Source organism: Papilio machaon, chromosome 1 (assembly GCF_912999745.1).
Source record: "Papilio machaon chromosome 1, ilPapMach1.1, whole genome shotgun sequence".
Taxonomy (NCBI): Eukaryota; Metazoa; Arthropoda; class Insecta; order Lepidoptera; family Papilionidae; genus Papilio; species Papilio machaon.
The window spans coordinates 4,617,801-4,635,090 of NC_059986.1; the positions used below are offsets into that span (position 1 = coordinate 4,617,801).

General features: G+C 32.4%; 4 protein-coding genes across 5 annotated transcripts; 2 read left to right on the forward strand and 2 right to left on the reverse strand.

Moving 5' to 3' along the window:
• The first annotated feature begins 3,777 nt into the window (after nucleotides 1-3,777).
• LOC106710802 (chitin deacetylase 1) lies at nucleotides 3,778-9,667 on the forward strand. 2 transcript variants are annotated; one of them, XM_014502969.2, is made up of 5 exons: nucleotides 3,778-3,969; nucleotides 4,975-5,113; nucleotides 6,454-6,566; nucleotides 7,954-8,103; nucleotides 8,209-9,667. In XM_014502969.2, exons 1-5 carry the CDS (start codon nucleotides 3,918-3,920, stop codon nucleotides 9,366-9,368), a joined length of 1,614 nt encoding a protein of 537 aa, XP_014358455.2. In that variant the 5' UTR covers nucleotides 3,778-3,917; the 3' UTR covers nucleotides 9,369-9,667. The 2 variants fall into 2 exon arrangements, with proteins under 2 accessions (XP_014358455.2, XP_014358454.2); XM_014502968.2 differs by lacking the exon at nucleotides 6,454-6,566 and adding an exon at nucleotides 6,163-6,293 and having other exon boundaries at nucleotides 3,779-3,969.
• An 889-nt stretch (nucleotides 9,668-10,556) lies between these two features.
• LOC106710833 (endoplasmic reticulum-Golgi intermediate compartment protein 3) lies at nucleotides 10,557-15,309 on the forward strand. The gene is made up of 8 exons (XM_014503016.2): nucleotides 10,557-10,662; nucleotides 10,733-10,891; nucleotides 11,148-11,284; nucleotides 11,366-11,439; nucleotides 12,050-12,215; nucleotides 12,561-12,750; nucleotides 14,237-14,438; nucleotides 15,174-15,309. The coding sequence occupies exons 1-8, from the start codon at nucleotides 10,569-10,571 to the stop codon at nucleotides 15,307-15,309; spliced, it is 1,158 nt and encodes a 385-aa protein (XP_014358502.1). The 5' UTR covers nucleotides 10,557-10,568.
• LOC106710836 (reactive oxygen species modulator 1) lies at nucleotides 13,177-13,875 on the reverse strand. The gene is made up of 2 exons (XM_014503018.2): nucleotides 13,683-13,875; nucleotides 13,177-13,598 (listed from the first exon to the last, which is right to left on the reverse strand). The coding sequence occupies exons 1-2, from the start codon at nucleotides 13,811-13,813 to the stop codon at nucleotides 13,490-13,492; spliced, it is 240 nt and encodes a 79-aa protein (XP_014358504.1). The 5' UTR covers nucleotides 13,814-13,875; the 3' UTR covers nucleotides 13,177-13,489.
• Nucleotides 15,310-15,316: 7 nt separating the features above from the next.
• Nucleotides 15,317-16,942, reverse strand: LOC106710835 (transcription termination factor 3, mitochondrial). The gene is made up of 3 exons (XM_014503017.2): nucleotides 16,403-16,942; nucleotides 16,104-16,318; nucleotides 15,317-15,594 (listed from the first exon to the last, which is right to left on the reverse strand). The coding sequence occupies exons 1-3, from the start codon at nucleotides 16,915-16,917 to the stop codon at nucleotides 15,317-15,319; spliced, it is 1,008 nt and encodes a 335-aa protein (XP_014358503.2). The 5' UTR covers nucleotides 16,918-16,942.
• Nucleotides 16,943-17,290: the final 348 nt, after the last annotated feature.

A 17,290-nucleotide genomic window follows, 5' to 3' on the forward strand; every position in this document is an offset into this window, starting at 1 on the left:
AGCTAAGTTTATCATTGTTCTTTTAATTTCACCAGGCCAAGGACTCTGTTTCAAAACATAAGCCTGCCAGGGCCTACACCCACATGGGTATATATGGATTTCAGTGATACTTCACGATGTAATAAAAATTATACATACTTATCTCGTCAATGCCTCCTCAAAATAAACTACAAGATATATGAATGTTCGCAATTGAAAAATTTCATCGCAGTGTAATAGGATTTCAACTTGGTAATATTGGATTAAATGTGTTTGATATATTAAAAATGTTTGAGATTCGAATTCAAAGGTTATGACAATAATTAATTACCAAAAATCTTATTGACCTATTAAATTTTAAATTAATTTGTTGATATATTTAAAAAATCTTTGAATAAGTTAGTAACTAGTGGGATATTTAAGCGACAAGTCACCTTTACACGACTGATAACTTTTATATATACTTCATTATACAGGTTTTTAAAACTTTTGATGTGTATAATTTATTTAAACACGTGAAGATAATTTGACTACAGGTTTTCTACAATTTTATTTATTACACATCAAATTTAACACGTGTACTTTATCTTTTAGGTCACTTATATAGTACATATGCAAAGCAGGTAAGCACTGTTTAAAATGGAAAATGTGTAAGTATTTTAATAGAGCTTTTTAGCCGACTTCAAAAAGAAGGAGGTTATCAATTCGACTGTATTTTTTTTTTTTATGTGTGTTACCGCGAAACTCCGTCCCTGGTGGTTCGATTTTGATGAAAAATATTTTAATCGAAAGGAAGTGCTTGCAGGTGGGTCCCATTTTTTTGTTTTTTTTTTTTAAATAACTAGAAGACTAGTAGATTTTGAATATAGCTTCAAAATTTGTTGCGAAAATTAGGGACATTTTTGCTTTCAGCGCTTACGTAGGCTAAACTATAAGACCTACATAAAAATGATGTATGGCGAATTGTAGCTCTTTAAATGTGCTAAATTAAAGTCCGCGATAGCATATATCTATCTTTTATAGTTTTCTCACAATAACCATTTTTTTCTTCAGAAACATTAATTAAATTCATGCCCTATTTCCGACGCTATTATTCGAGTTCAGTATTAACCCTTATGTAAATAAACATGTTCATTATCAAGAGAATTTAATGTAGATTATATTTGCAATTGAAACTATATCATTCTGTCTAATAGTTTAGGAGATATCGTAAGAATAAAATTACGCGGAAACGAAAAATGCTACACGAAAAGCACAATTTTGCTTTCTGGGCTTACGTAGGTCAAACTATATGACTTACATAAAAATGATGTATGGAGTAATTATAGATCCTTAAATTTACTAAATTAAAGTCTTCGGTGGCATATATCTATCATCTATGGATGTCTCACAAAAACCATGTTATTGTGAACAAACTTCGATTAAAATGCACACGAAAAACAGCGTCGTAAGCTTACGGCGCTATTATATTATATTCGATATGAATCCTTATCCAAATTAATATGTTTGATGGCTAGAGTATTAAATGCAGATTACATTAGCCTTTAAACTATGTAATTCTGATCAATAGTTTGGGAGATATTAAATAATTAAAAACTACGCGCATTCGAAAAATGCTAGTGCGGCGCGCGGCTGGACAAAATTAAAGGCACGCTACGATGTATTAGTTCGGTAATTTTCAATTTGTATACCGATTTTGATAATTATTTCATTGTTTAAAGGATAAGTGGTTATCTGCTGCATTCTAAATTAGTTTTTGAATTGAAGTACACACATATCAAATAGGAAAGTCCTTTTCTTTATTTGTCTTATTTATGTCTTTATATGTATTAAGGAAATTTGTAATTGAACTTCAAATTCACTAAAAATTGGGAAATAAAACAAAAATTTTAAGAAAAAAAAATAGCCGACTTCAAAAAAAAACAATCTCAAACAAAATGCACTCAAAAGTAACCTAAAAAAACCAATTTCAAACAAAATGCACTCAAAAGTAACATAAAAAAACAATTTCAAACAAAATGCACTCAAAAGTAACCTAAAAAAACCAATTTCAAACAAAATGCACTCAAAAGTAACATAAAAAAAAATTCAAACAAAATGCACTAAAAAGAAACAAAATAATGTCATGAAAACTCTCTAAACTCTAGTAGTTAGTAGTAGGGGCTCACTTTTCCGCAACTCCACGACAAGCGCGTATTTTGCGTGTCTCTAAACTCTAAAGAAAGTTCTCTTCTTTCTTGTAACATGTCTATATTGTATAATTATTGTTATTTTGGAGTCGGTTTCGGCCTAAGTAGAGACATAAACGTAAGTATGTCTAATACATCTCAAATATAAAATGTCACCTATTTACTTCGGCCGACACCGACTGCGAAATAACAATAATTATACAATATAGACATGTTACAAGAAAGAAGAGAACTTTCTTTAGAGTTTAGAGACACGCAAAATACGCGCTTGTCGTGGAGTTGCGGAAAAGTGAGCCCCTACTACTAACTACTAGAGTTTAGAGAGTTTTCATGACATTATTTTGTTTCTTTTTAGTGCATTTTGTTTGAATTTTTTTTTATGTTACTTTCGAGTGCATTTTGTTTGAAATTGGTTTTTTTAGGTTACTTTTGAGTGCATTTTGTTTGAAATTGTTTTTTTATGTTACTTTTGAGGGCATTTTAGAATTTATCATCAAGTCCACCTGATAAAACTAAAACCTGTCCTTCTTGTTTTTAATTTGATATCCTTCCATGTCATCATTATTAAATTGATTATGTAAATCAAGATTACAGTTTCGGAGCTTCTTACCATCTTTTCGCGACATTGACATAAATTTATAAAACGAGTTTTAAGAACAATCGAAAGTGATGACGGCAAAAAGGATTTAATTATTTAAGGCTTTAGGACATTTGTATTTTTGTAAGAAATGTTTAAATAATAATCTATAAAAACTTTCACTCTTAACTCAACTTATGTAATACGAATTAACAAGCCAATTTAAAACTACACGCAATTTACATTATATTGTTTTAATATGAGGTAAAGATAAATTATAAACTTAGGTAAAGCATACATCACACGTACACTGACTACATTGGAAAACGAGTATATCGTAAAGATCGTAAGGTAATAAAGACTTCAACAACTTCATAGTAATTTGATAAGTGTAAATTAAAAACTGAACTGGAAGCTTAACTATTGTGAACAAGTTGAAGACATGAAGTAATAAAAATGAATATAATCATGTCAAGTAAAGTTTTTTGGTTTAAATTAAAATCATTAAAACATATACTAATTACTTAAAATAAATGTGGTCTGCACAGACTTTTACCGTCCAGATTGGTTAAATATTTAAGATAGGCGGTATTAAGAGCACCCGAATGAATGGGTAGATGTAGATGAAGCGAAAGAGGTGCGTCAGGACCCTGCCAAATGAAGGTCCGGGGTCTCTACCTACCTCTCTGAGTTTCGGGCGTGAGTTATGTTATTGTTGTTGTATTGCTGTATTTCTTATTTAATTGTAGCTATCTTTATTTAATACAACTATATATGTATTTTGAAATACAGAAAATCGTGTTATACATCGACAATACAATGGTTAATATTCCCGTTGCATAAATAAAAATTAAGTGCCAATTTTTTTTCATGGAATTAGTAGTGAAGCCTACGAAGTAGACTGAATTTTATACCATGATTAGTTAAAAGTATAGTTATAAATATATTTTCCTATATCGGCTTCAGTAACGTCACCATGTGCTTATTAAAAGCTGCGTCGGTGGTGTAATGATTTATACTTGCTGGCGGTATAGTGCGCATAAGACGGGTGTATTATAGTCGTTCTGGCGTCTACGACTCGACCGCTTATATAAATAGGTGAAGAGGGGCAACAGACACCTCTTGCACTTTCTTGTGGAGCGCGACGCAGCGGCCAGTCCTTACCGAGCACCATGGCTCGACGCGCGTACTTCTGTCTCGGTCTTTTATTATTCATCTACTCCGGTAAGTAGCCACCATTCGTGCTTTTTATACTATAAACACATAGAACAAATAAAATTTCAATTTTATTTTAAATCCATGCAGTTATTATTTTAATTCATAAATTATTAAGTATAAAAAATTTTGATTTTAAAAAGTTTATTAAAATTTAAAATTAAAATAATATTTTAAAAAACACATCTTAATTACATTATTTATAGATATTTTTATTAAAATTGTAATGTGTATTATTTGTAAGAATTGTGGATTATCCTTTATTTCAATTCGAAAGCTTTTGTATGAATCAGTAGTCGACTGACAAATGCAAGTTATAAGCGCTAAAGAAATAACACCGGTTACTTACGTGGCCGACGCTGACCTCGATTTCTTTTAACGTTTAACTTTCAATGCCGTCATCGATTTAAGCGCAAAATATACAAGTTAAAAACAAATTCCACTTTTATGATTTTTAAGTAAATATTTTGTTTCAGTAAAATAACAATACAATGAATTGCTATTAGTTTCTATACGACCTGTCGCCCGTGACTCCGTCCGCGCGGAATTAAAAAAAAACGTAAAAAGTAGCTTATGTGTTCTTCCAGACAATGATCTACACCTATACCAAAATTCCATCGAGATCCCCTGAGCCGTTCCGGAGATACGTTCAAACAAACATCCACCCATCCATACATTCATCCATCCAAACATTCGCATTTATAATATTAGTAAGATTCTACTAATTTATTTATGTCATATACATACATCTAGCGGTAAAATTCATTAAACTCTGTCAACATATTTAACGCTTAAGTTAGCCAGCCCCAAACTGGGAGGTACATTCTGGCAACTTCGTGTGCTAATCGACGCTTACGTTAGACGACGTTACCCAATAAGCGTGTTCACTCGCTAATTTATGCTTTATTACTAAAGAATAGGCTACGTGCGATGCAGTTTTTGTAACAATTTCGCATGAGTTCACAGTTCTTCCATTCTCACGCAATAGATTTTAAAAGGCGATTGTTGTTGCAGTGAGCGGAGAGGTCCGTGTAAAGCGGCAAGACGACGACTCTGGTGGTGATGAAGTAAATCCCGAACAACTCTGCGACGGTCGCCCAGCCGATGAATACTTCCGGCTTACCACCGAAGGCGATTGCCGTGATGTCGTCAGGTAAGATTCAAACATGTCTAGTACTAAGAAAATTATACCAAAGTACATAGTCGCTTGTACACAAGCTGTACTTAACTATCATATACTATGACTACACCACTTCGTACTACGTTAGTATGCAAACGCCGATTGGTAAGTACTGCTCTAGTAGCAATGTCAAATGCCGTTCTCTAATCTGAAATTTATTTATAGGTGCCAACAATGCATATCGTTTAGTATGCAAGAACTTGATATTCAAGCCAGTGAACGGAACAGTCCACAGTCTACGTCGTGCCTTGAATATTAGTCATGTCTTTGACTGATCGAACAAGGCAAAATCGTACCTTTACTTTATCAAGTTCTGTTGAAATGCTGGACGCTCATTTGTAAAAACAATTTTAATGTTAAACATTATGCATGTAGACATGTATGTTATTTTAATTTATACAGTTTTTTAAAGTTCAAGGATTCATTCTAGTCTCTATGAGTCTATTGAAGACAAAACAAGTTCAAACATTTATATTTAACTGGGACGTACCTTTGTCTCGACGCTTGTTACCAAAATATTATAAAGCCACACGTATTATACCTACGTCTGTTCTTTGAGTATCGATAGATATTATCGAATAACATAAAAGTAAAAACTTTGTGTACAGTATACAAGTATGTATTATCGCTCATCGTGTCGGTCCGTCACCTTATTAGAAAACAGGTCTTTATATAACTAGAGATTCTTTTCTGGTGGTGGGAGACGACAAGTGGTATTTATGTCTGAACTTTGTCCATTTTAACCGACACCAAATTACCAAATCGCCTAAAGCGTTATATGAATGATCAAAAATATTTATATGTATAGTCAGTAGAGATTTTTAGTATGAATTATTTTACGTATGTTATTCTCCATGACAAAAGTAACCGTTACAGTACGTTAAATGTTATTGGGTCTATGGTAACAATTTACATCTTTCGAAAAAAAATACGATACCATCAATCGATTTATCCATCACTATGTTCATAATAGTTAAGACTATAATTTTATTACTTTGAGCTGAAGATATGGCTGTGTACAGGTGCGACAAAGGTGCTGAAAATGGTGTTACCAGACTCGCTTCAGTGCGGTGTCCTATCGGCCTAGCCTTCGATATCGACCGCCAGACCTGTGATTGGAAATCACATGTAAAGAGTTGCGATAAACTAGAAAGTAAGTTGTACATGATCGAGGAAGCGGTTGTGCGAAGGGCTAGCTTCCGTCTTCGTAGTAATTAAACGCGCATAGTTCCGGAAACCATGAGCTAGCCTCGAGTACGTCCGCTTCCTTTTACTTAATAGTAAATTTAATGTGTCATTTCTTATTAACGCAGGTGCACTAGGTCAGGTCTTAAACAGATCACTTGCCCGTCCGGCCTGGCATTCGATCTCGATAAACAAACCTGCGATTGGAAGGGTAAAGTGAACAACTGTGACAAAGTCGAGAGTAAGTTCCGATAAAGAAGCTATACGCGAGTAGCGAGCAACCGGGCTTGGGTGAAGGGGCCGCGTCGCACTGTAGATTTGATGTATTGCATGAGGCCCCGTGTCGGCGTCGGCGGCGCGGGCAGGAGGGATCGGCCCGCGATACCACCGACCCACTAGTTACGCATTAACATTTCTTCATACGCTTAACATTTTACTTACTGAAGTAAAATGTTGAAATATTTCATTATAATATACGACAATATTAGGTATAAATTGAATATACAAATGTTAAAAGTTATCATAGTGTAAGTCAAATTGTCACTATTATTTCCTAGATAGATGAGTTGTTAATATGAAATGAAGATATGTTGATGCTAGTTGTTCCACTTGAGAGAACAAGTGGAGCGAAACACTCGCGCTATAAATAAAACTTCATAACAACAACAAACAGTCTTTACACTATGCAGACACAAACACTGAAAGAACTCTTTTTCATTAACCTATAAATTTAATAATTCTTTAACACTTTCTAAACGCTGACGTACGCCAATGCTTCACTTAACTTCACTTAGCACATATTCAGCAATGGGATCGTCACTACTAACTTTCTATATTTTAGTAAGGTATAAATAACATTTAGAATTGTATATATAATTGAAAAATTAATCTTTAATCATATGTAAATACACAGCTTTTTTAATTAACAATAATAACATGGCAAGACTAAAAGGTTAGACATAATAATTTCATTTCTTAGAACTTCTTTTTTTAGAATCATTAAATATTTAATTCATATTATGTTTCCGTGGCAAAGGTTGCAGACAACAAATGGTGAATAAAAAGTGTATGCAACCTTTTCACGGAATATTTAAACATGTAAGTAAATTATTATTATGAATAAGTTATCTTTGTGAAGTGTAATTTATTCATAATAAGTATAGTCACTGTCGTTTATTCATAGATTCTAAATCTTTATTCTATCAAGTTTTTTAACTATATAGTTACCCATCACATACTATTCTTAGTATCTATTTGATCACTGGTCATTATCATTTCTTTCCATAATACAAGATTTCTCTTAGATTGTTTTAATCTCTCCTGTAACTAATCAAACTCATGGAACTTGGCTATACTTTTAAAATATGTATCAGCTAAGTACTTCTTCTACATACTCTTTCTATTAATTTTTCTATGAATTTAACTCGGTCATCTTGTCACGCTTCGCTGTTTCTTTTCATTCTTTTTTCCTAATATGAATCCCTTTCAACACGTCTACATAGAAGCAAAATTACACAGACGAAGCCAAAACCGTTTAAGACCTGCGTTATCTTGATGTACAATTTTAATCTAGATAGGACTTTCTGTCTGAATTTACAAATTTATTCATTGTACCTAATGTTTTGCAGAGCCAAGAAAAATTCTCCCAATACTGAAGACGGATGAACCTATTTGTCCTGAAGGAAATCTGGCTTGTGGTAGTGGCGATTGTATCGAAAAAGCGTTGTTCTGTAACGGAAAACCTGACTGCAAAGATGAGTCTGATGAAAATGCCTGCAGTGAGTTGTTTTTATCCATTACCTTAATTGCATATACGTAACATTTCAATAAATCAAGTTCATTAAAATTACAGTTCATGTTTAAAATAAATAAACATTTTACAGCTGTCGACGTGGACCCGAACAGAGCGCCCGACTGCGACACTAACCAGTGTACACTCCCAGACTGTTTCTGCTCTGCTGACGGTACCCGCATTCCTGGCGGTATCGAACCCAATCAAGTACCTCAAATGATAACAATCACCTTTAACGGTGCCGTCAACGTTGATAACATCGACCTTTATGAACAAATTTTCAACGGGAACCGCCACAACCCTAACGGTTGCCAAATTCGTGGCACCTTCTTTATCTCCCACAAATACACCAACTACGCTGCAGTTCAAGAATTGCACCGCAAGGGTCACGAAATCGCAGTTTTCTCAATAACTCACAAAGACGATCCTTTGTACTGGTCGGGTGGCAGCTATGATGATTGGCTCGCTGAAATGGCCGGCGCTCGCTTAATCGCTGAACGTTTTGCTAACATAACGGATGCCTCAATTATTGGTGTTCGTGCACCATATTTACGCGTTGGTGGAAACAAGCAATTTGAAATGATGGCCGATCAATACTTCGTATATGATGCTTCAATTACCGCTCCTCTAGGTCGTGTCCCTATTTGGCCTTACACTTTGTACTTCCGAATGCCTCACAAATGCAACGGAAACGCTCACAACTGCCCATCGAGGAGCCATCCAGTCTGGGAAATGGTCATGAATGAGTTAGACAGAAGAGATGATCCCACATTCGATGAGTCTTTGCCCGGTTGTCACGTGGTCGACTCCTGTTCTAACATCCAAACTGGTGAACAGTTTGCTCGCCTCCTCCGTCAAAACTTCAACCGTCATTACACAACCAACCGCGCACCTCTCGGTCTTCACTTCCACGCTTCGTGGCTTAAATCCAAGAAAGAATTCAGAGACGAACTTATTAAATTTATTGAAGAAATGTTGGAAAAGAACGATGTCTATTTCACTTCTTTAATTCAAGTGATTCAATGGATGCAAAATCCGACGGAACTGTCTTCACTCCGCGACTTCCAGGAATGGAAACAAGACAAATGTGATGTTAAAGGACAACCTTTTTGCTCTTTACCGAACGCGTGTCCTTTGACTACTCGAGAGTTACCAGGAGAGACACTGCGCCTGTTCACCTGCATGGAATGTCCAAACAACTACCCATGGATTTTGGACCCCACAGGAGAGGGATTCAGCGCAAAGAAGTGATCTCTTTAAGTTAAATTAAAAGACTGTACACATGTAAATAATACTCAATATTAATGTTAATAAATACAATTAATCGTGAACACAAATAGGGCGACCGATATCAACTTCAGGTACACGATTGTTATAATTATTTAGTGCTTCAAGTTATTTACCTATTGCCTTTTAGTTGAAGTTTGAGGTTGATGTCGTGAATATACGTCAAATGGAGCGCCTTATCTCCTCTACAAATATAGGTAAAGTTTATGTGTCACTTAATTTAGGTTGTTACAAACGTATGGACAATAAAAGTTAAATTGGAAGCAAATGGTTTCATTTCCCCGTTGTACGATAATTCAAAGGGAGTCAATTTGTTTATAATTGAAAAGGAGACATTTTTTCTTTGGGATTAATGCCCACCACAAAATTGTGGAGTAGCATAAAGAATCATTTGATTGATGTTTTCCTTACAATCTTTAGATTCCACTGATCATATTTCTTGTTACCACTTTAAACGGAATAAGTAAACTAAGAATAGAACAAAATTATAAGCCATATACAGAACCTCAATGTTAGCCCTCAATCGCACGAGCGCTTTTTTAACGTAGCTTTATAACTTGACTTTGGCGGCACTCGAGTGGTGAATGATTTTAATTTACTTTTGTTCGCCCAGCACTAAAATGCAACAGTGCGCGATAAAAAAGCGCTGCTGTATGAACAGATTCATGGAAATGCATTTACTATTTGAACGCGCCATAAAAAAGCGCCCGTTCGAATGAGCGCTAAATGAAGTATTTTGTTTTATTATACCGCTTAATATGCAATCATAGACTCAACTTTAGACTTTACAATGACTTCAATAATATTTTTGAATTTAACACTAGCGACCACTATAACTAGCAACTTCTGCCCGCGACTTCGACCGCGCAGAATTAAAATAATCTTGTCTATGTAAAAAAAAACATAGTGAAAGAATTTTTCAGATCGATTTAGTAGTCTAAAATTTAATTTAATGAAACAAACAAACCATTCCATGTAAAAATAAATAAGTTCAAGTAAAAGCAAAAAAAAAGAAATACTGAATTTTAGTTTATAGACGAAAAGGAACGGTGAAATAGAATATGACGTGTTTTCATAAATGTCAACTGTCAGTTTGTATTTCAAATGAAGTGTTTTGTAAATTTGAATTTATTCATTATTATAAATATCATTTAAAACCATATAATGTCGTCACATTTAATGAATAAATTTAAACAATTTGATGCCTATGCAAAAACTTTAGAAGACTTTAAAGTAAAAACAGCTACAGGAGCAACAAGTAACTAAATTTTCATATCAATTTCTATTTTTCTATTTTTTGTATATTAATTAAAGTTGAATTGTTTCAGTTACTGTTGCTGGTGTGATTATTATGGTTTTATTGTTTTTGTCTGAATTATATACATATATGTCTCCAAATATATCAGAAGAATTATTTGTAGATACATCCAGAGGCCATAAATTAAGAATAAATTTTGATATTATTGTACCAAGTATATCATGTAGTTGTAAGTATTATAAGGTTTACTTGTTATGGTAAACCTGTATGTTAAATAGTAAAACTTAATATTTACCAGCATTTTTAAAATAAAAAGGATAAGAAAAAAATAAATTATATATAAATAAACTTGTAAGCTACATAAGTTTTCTATTGGCTCATTAATTAAGTTGGAGAGTATTTAAGAAGGAATAAGAGGAAAAAAATATATTTTCTTCAATCATTATTTTATTATATATGTAGGCAAACTTAAATTTTTCCTCCAGATTTAGTACTGGATGCAATGGATTCTTCTGGTGAACAGCATCTTCAAATGGATCATAATATACACAAAAGAAGATTAGACTTGGATGGAAATCCGATAGAAGAACCTAAAAAAGAAGAAATTGCAATTTCTTCAACAGTATGTCCTGGAAATATTATAGTGTACCTATTTCAAACTCTAAAACTAAATTAACATTAAAATTTTGAATAACTTCTGCAGGTGAAACAAAATACATCTGAACTTGCAACAGTAACATGCGGGAGTTGTTATGGGGCTGCCTTCAATGATTCTCAGTAAGTGTTTTCCCTCACATCACATTCATATTTATGGTTTTATAACAATTGTGATAAAGATTAACAGTATTACTGAATTGAGTGTATTGAATGATCACTACCAAGTGACGAGAGCTTGATGTTCCATTCTACTAATTATATGTTCACATTTATTAGTTCTACTTAATATTACTCATGTTTATTGTTTTTTATTCTTAATGTATTTTTAGAAGTACTTTCATAAATTTTGCTTTAATTATTTAGTTTATCATTTACACATTTTATTTCAAAACATAAACTATTCTGTTATAATTCCCCTCCTAAGTAGAGTTGGCAACAGGCATGCGGTGAGGCGTAAGAATTAAATTTTGTAATAAATTTTGTAACTCCATGTTAGTGGGATACGGCCAGGGATATGACATGTTAATTACTTTGTCAGTATCAGAATTTTTTTTAAATTTTGTATTGATAAGACAAAGGTTTGACCATGTGAACTTTTAATCAATATTTTTGTAGTGAAAAAAGTAGTTCTTTACGAGAATCCTACCTTCTGGTTTTTAGTGAGCAATTGTGCAATGCCATAGTTTTTACTATATTTTTATACATCTCTTGGCTAATTCTTCTCATTTAGATGTTGTAATACCTGTGAAGATGTAAAAGAAGCATACAGAGTCAGAAGATGGGCATTACCAGATTTAGCAACTATTGTACAATGCAAGGATGATGAGTCATTAGAAAAAGCCAATTTAGCCCTTAAAGAAGGTTGTCAAATATATGGTTATATGGAAGTTAATCGAGTAAGTTTATGGCAACCATTCTTAACAATATTTATGAAATGCATATGTAGTACAGTGGCAAATAAGAAAAAGGGTCCTGATAAATTATAATTTTGAAATAGCACAGTGGTTGCATCCCAAAGATATCTGCAATAAAAAATTATAGACATATTGCCTACAAAAAGAGCATGTACAGCTAAAAATAGATTTTCCTATCCACCCACTGGAAAACTAAATTTGGACCTCAAGTGTTGTAGAAAAACATTTGTTTGTCCCTTGTTAATATTTTGAGTGAATAAGTGCCATTTAGGGATCAAATATAAATTTATGTTTAATTATAAATGTTCATTATGAATCCATTTATAGGTTGGTGGAAGTTTTCATATAGCTCCAGGGAAAAGTTTTACAATAAATCATGTCCATGTACATGATGTGCAACCATATTCTTCATCTTCATTTAATACAACACATATAATACAACATCTTTCCTTTGGAAGTGATATAAAAAGTGCTAATACTGCACCTTTAGACGGAATTAAGGGAATAGCCAAAGAAGGTATGTATATGGTTTAAATGTGTGTTTGAGCAGTAGTCAGTTCATCTTTTTATAATTTAATTACTCCAGAAAAGAATGTAGTATGACTGTAATAAATAGACACCAAAAATGCAAATTAATACTTAATTTTATTGGTAATAGGACTACAAATTTGGGTAAACAAACTAAACCAAAGTTTAGACAAATAACATTTCAACATACAAAACACCTGACAATCTAACAAAGTAAGGGTACTATAACTTTTATAGGAAATTCACACTTAATTGTAATTTTTTTTTTATTTGTGGCAAATTTGAATCTGAAGCCATTTCCTTTCTGAAGATTGCTTCCCTTAATGATTGAAATATTTTTATATAAATTACTTATTTGTTGACATAAAACAACCAAACAAATTTAATATCACTTTATACTATATTACTGATACACTTTATACTGATATTTAAGCCATTCTAACAACTAGGTTTTTACATTACATTTGTTAATCATATAAATGCACTTTAGAGAAAATTGTCATTTTGAAGTCTGAAGTAGAGAAGACAACTAACATTAAACTCTAGGCTGGTGTTTTAAACAAATTTTAATGTAAAAAAAAACTACTGTAACCTCCTCATATTAACCCCCATTTTAATTATGCCTGAAATGTTCTAAACAATTCCACTTCCTTTTAAGAAAATAATTTTTATGCTACTACACACGTTATTACGATATATACAAATTCTTTTAATCTTAAACATCCTCATTAACAGCGAATTCCAGTTCCAATTGCCATAAAAGTACCAAAAGTTCCTCCACCTTGGAGCATTACTTTTCCAACAGAATGTACCAATTCCCTTCCTCTCGCTCCGTATCTGTAATTTCAAAAAGTTAATCATTCCTGTGATACTAACGGTATGATGGAATCTGAACTTATGTAATTTATAGTATATATTAACCTCAAAGCTGTAAAACCTCCAAACAAACCACCACTTGCCATGCCTACACAAAATCCAATCATGAAACCCATTTTCATTTTATCGAAACATGAAGGGCCTTGACTTTGGTAAACTCCTCCGGGCACCGGCATTGTTAAATATTAATTTTCTTTCCTCTTTATGAAAAATAGAAATCGTTCGCTATTTATTTTTATGTGACAGCTCTTAATTCATATATGTCACATTCAACATAGATTAAAAATGCAATAAAATTTAAAAAAATCGATTATTAGTACTCGACGAATAAAATCAATTTAGTTCTTTATTTTCAAATAAAATGCCTCCAAACCAAAGTGAAATCAATTAACAATTTACTCGGTATCATCATTGGATAAACACTGCAACGGATAAAATAATTCATTTATTCCTAGCTATCTTATAGCGAAATTAACTTAAGTTGAAGCTGATTCCGCTATTATCTGACTGTTTTAAACATTATGCAATTAATTAATAATAACAGAATTTAATTTAAAAGTGAATGGCAATTACAATTTTCGCATGTCATAATTTTTCAGGTGCTGTAATGTTCCAGTACTACATTAAAATAGTTCCTACGATGTATGTAAAGCTAGACAAGACTGTGCTACATACAAACCAGTTTTCAGTAACTAGACATCAAAAGTCAGTGTCTAACATTAATTCAGAATCTGGAATGCCAGGAGCTTTTTTCAGTTATGAGCTGTCGCCTCTTATGGTAAAATACACAGAAAAAGAAAGGTAGTGTTGATAATTGTCCATAAACTGTTTATAAAATGTTATCTAAACAAACTACTTAAAGCATGGTAAAATAATAAAGAGACCTATTTAAACAGTGGTAGACTCCAGCAACAACATCTGTTGCACGAATTGGCCAGTTTGCCCGGTGAAATACCACAACCACACAAGATTTGCTTGAAGTGGAAACAATTCTGCATTTCGTCTGATGAGTGTGGTATTGGAAGTCCTAATTTTAGTCCTCTTTCCCTTCTCATCCTTTTCTTATAATGAAGGGATGGATAGGGGAAGTGGATTGGATGGTTGAGGCGACGCATAGAAAGGGGATATATCCTCTTTCTGTGCGTATCCTCCCCTGTCGGTTAAAGATAGGCAAGTCATATAGCCGCTTGCTTGTTTGCCACCTTATAATGTAAACAATAAAAATTAAGTAGATTTAAGTGTAAAAGCATTTCGAAAAAATTTGAAAAAAAGAAGTGAATAAATATTAGTAACTCAAAACAGTGGGTAGTAGTACAAAATATTATAGACATGAACATACTTAGCGAGTCCCAAAATAGAATTGACAAAAATGGCATGCATATATCATATTTGAAGTATGTGTGTGTATCTCTTATATATATGTTATATTTTTTTCTTATACATTATTATAATTTTACAAATGCAATAATAAGAAAAACAGATTAAAATCCTTTATTAATAACAATACAAAAACTAATCATGTATACCTTTCCACAGGTCCATTGGACACTTTGCAACTAACGTCTGTGCAATAATTGGAGGGGTATTTACCGTTGCTGGTATTTTGGACACACTTTTGTACCATTCCCTAAATGCTTTCCATAATAAAATTGTATTGGGTAAAGCTGGATAGTATGAGCTCACAGAGTCTTTAAAAACATGTTAAAATCATCAACATGACACTTTGCATACTTCTTACAAAATTCTATATCTGTTAGTTCAAATAAAGCATTTAATGGAACAAAATTTTCTATAGTTGGATTATACTGAGCTCTACCCAATTTCTCTAGAAATGTATGTCTTTGTTTAACTTTGAAATTTCTATGCAATAATATATGTGGACATTGTAAGATTATTTCATGTGGTATTTTTATCACATTATGAATGTAGTTAAATCTCTCCAATATTTTTTTTTGATCTGAAAAAGGAAAATTATATTAAATTATTCAAATTCATTATTGGCAAGATATTAAGATCCGGAAAAAGAATAACAATGTGCTGATTTAGTATGCTAAAATTATATTGTTTAAAGTGATTAATAGAAGAAATATATGTGATATTTCAGGTAGCATTTTATAATTATGTACAAAAAAATTAAGCTTGGATTATAACATCCAAACAAATGGCAGGTTGTTATTGAACTTCAATAATTACTTATTTGACTGCATCATTAATTTAATTACAGAATCAGAAGTTTTTGTGGCAGCAACGTTCCTGGTGTTGTCCGCAACCTTTTTTCATCTATTATTATTTACTTTTCTTTCCGTCACTACTCATTTTCATATTGTCATGGTCATAAAGAAACAATCCATATCAAAAATCTTTCGTTTACAGAACTTTAATTTTTTATCACCTAAAAACTATCAAAGCAGAATTCATCATGCATCAGGAGTTAATTTGTTTTCAAAAGAAATATAAAAAACTTACTCATCATCCACAGCCTTGATTTAGCTAATAGTAACTGTTTAATCTCATCATCCTTAAAACCCATTTCTTCTTTAATCACAAAGAAATTTGTTTGTATATGTTGAAGGTTATAGGTAATTAATCTGGGTTGTTTTGTTGCTAAGAGTCGCACTTCATTTCCACTCAACTCAAATTTTTCTTGATAAAATCCTAAGCGTCGGTCAATCCTTATTGTGCTGGAAAAAAGTGGAAAGTGGTTACATTGTGCACATTGTAGAGTTGGTAAGAAACAATACTATTCATAGACAAAGAAAATTTACCTAAACATTAGCCAGAAAGGATTCTTTGTTATTATTCTACTAATTTCATTATGCTCAAATTGCTTGGATTTTAAATAATTTACTCTCACTTCAAGGTCTTCTACATCTTCACAAAGTATTAAAGGATTTTTTGTTAAAAAATTACCAATATCATCACCATTTACAAAATCTTTAATAAATAAAAGGCCCTTCTTAATATCTTGTTCGAAATTCAACTTGAGGATTTTTTCAACAATAATAGGATTCTTCTCTATTTTACTAAGATTGACGTTTAAATGTACTAAATTTTGCAATGTCTCCGAACTGTTAACATAGGCTGCTAAATTAAACGACTGGGGAAAATATGGAGTTACTGTCGACAAGTCCTCTGATGTGTATTCTAAGGCATCGTTTTCTTTTTTTTCGTTGAAATTAACAACAGTGAAATTCAAATTGCTCTTCGATGTATACAGGTACCTAACGTTACAAATTCGTTTAACAACAACAAATGATTTGCGAAACAGATTCAAATTCATTTTAAGTAATTTTAGCACATAACAATTTTTGTATATTTTTACTTTATCACACAAATTATTAAAACGGCTTCAGTTACATGTACATAATAATTTCCAAAAAATTAAGCACAATTAAAGTGATTTCGAATTTTTTATTGAATTTTAAACAGCAGTTGACAAGTAGTCATCGGCATGGAAAATCTGGGCAAACAATTAACATATTATGTCAGCAATAATCAAAGAGTACTCTTTAAAAATTGTAGATAATAAAATTGCCTACTCAAAATCCCTACAAACGTTTTTTTAAAGAGCCACCGTTTCTGAAATCGTGCTAATTTTATAAATGCAAAAGTTTGGATGGATGCTTGTGTGTGAAAGTGTCTCCGGAACGGAA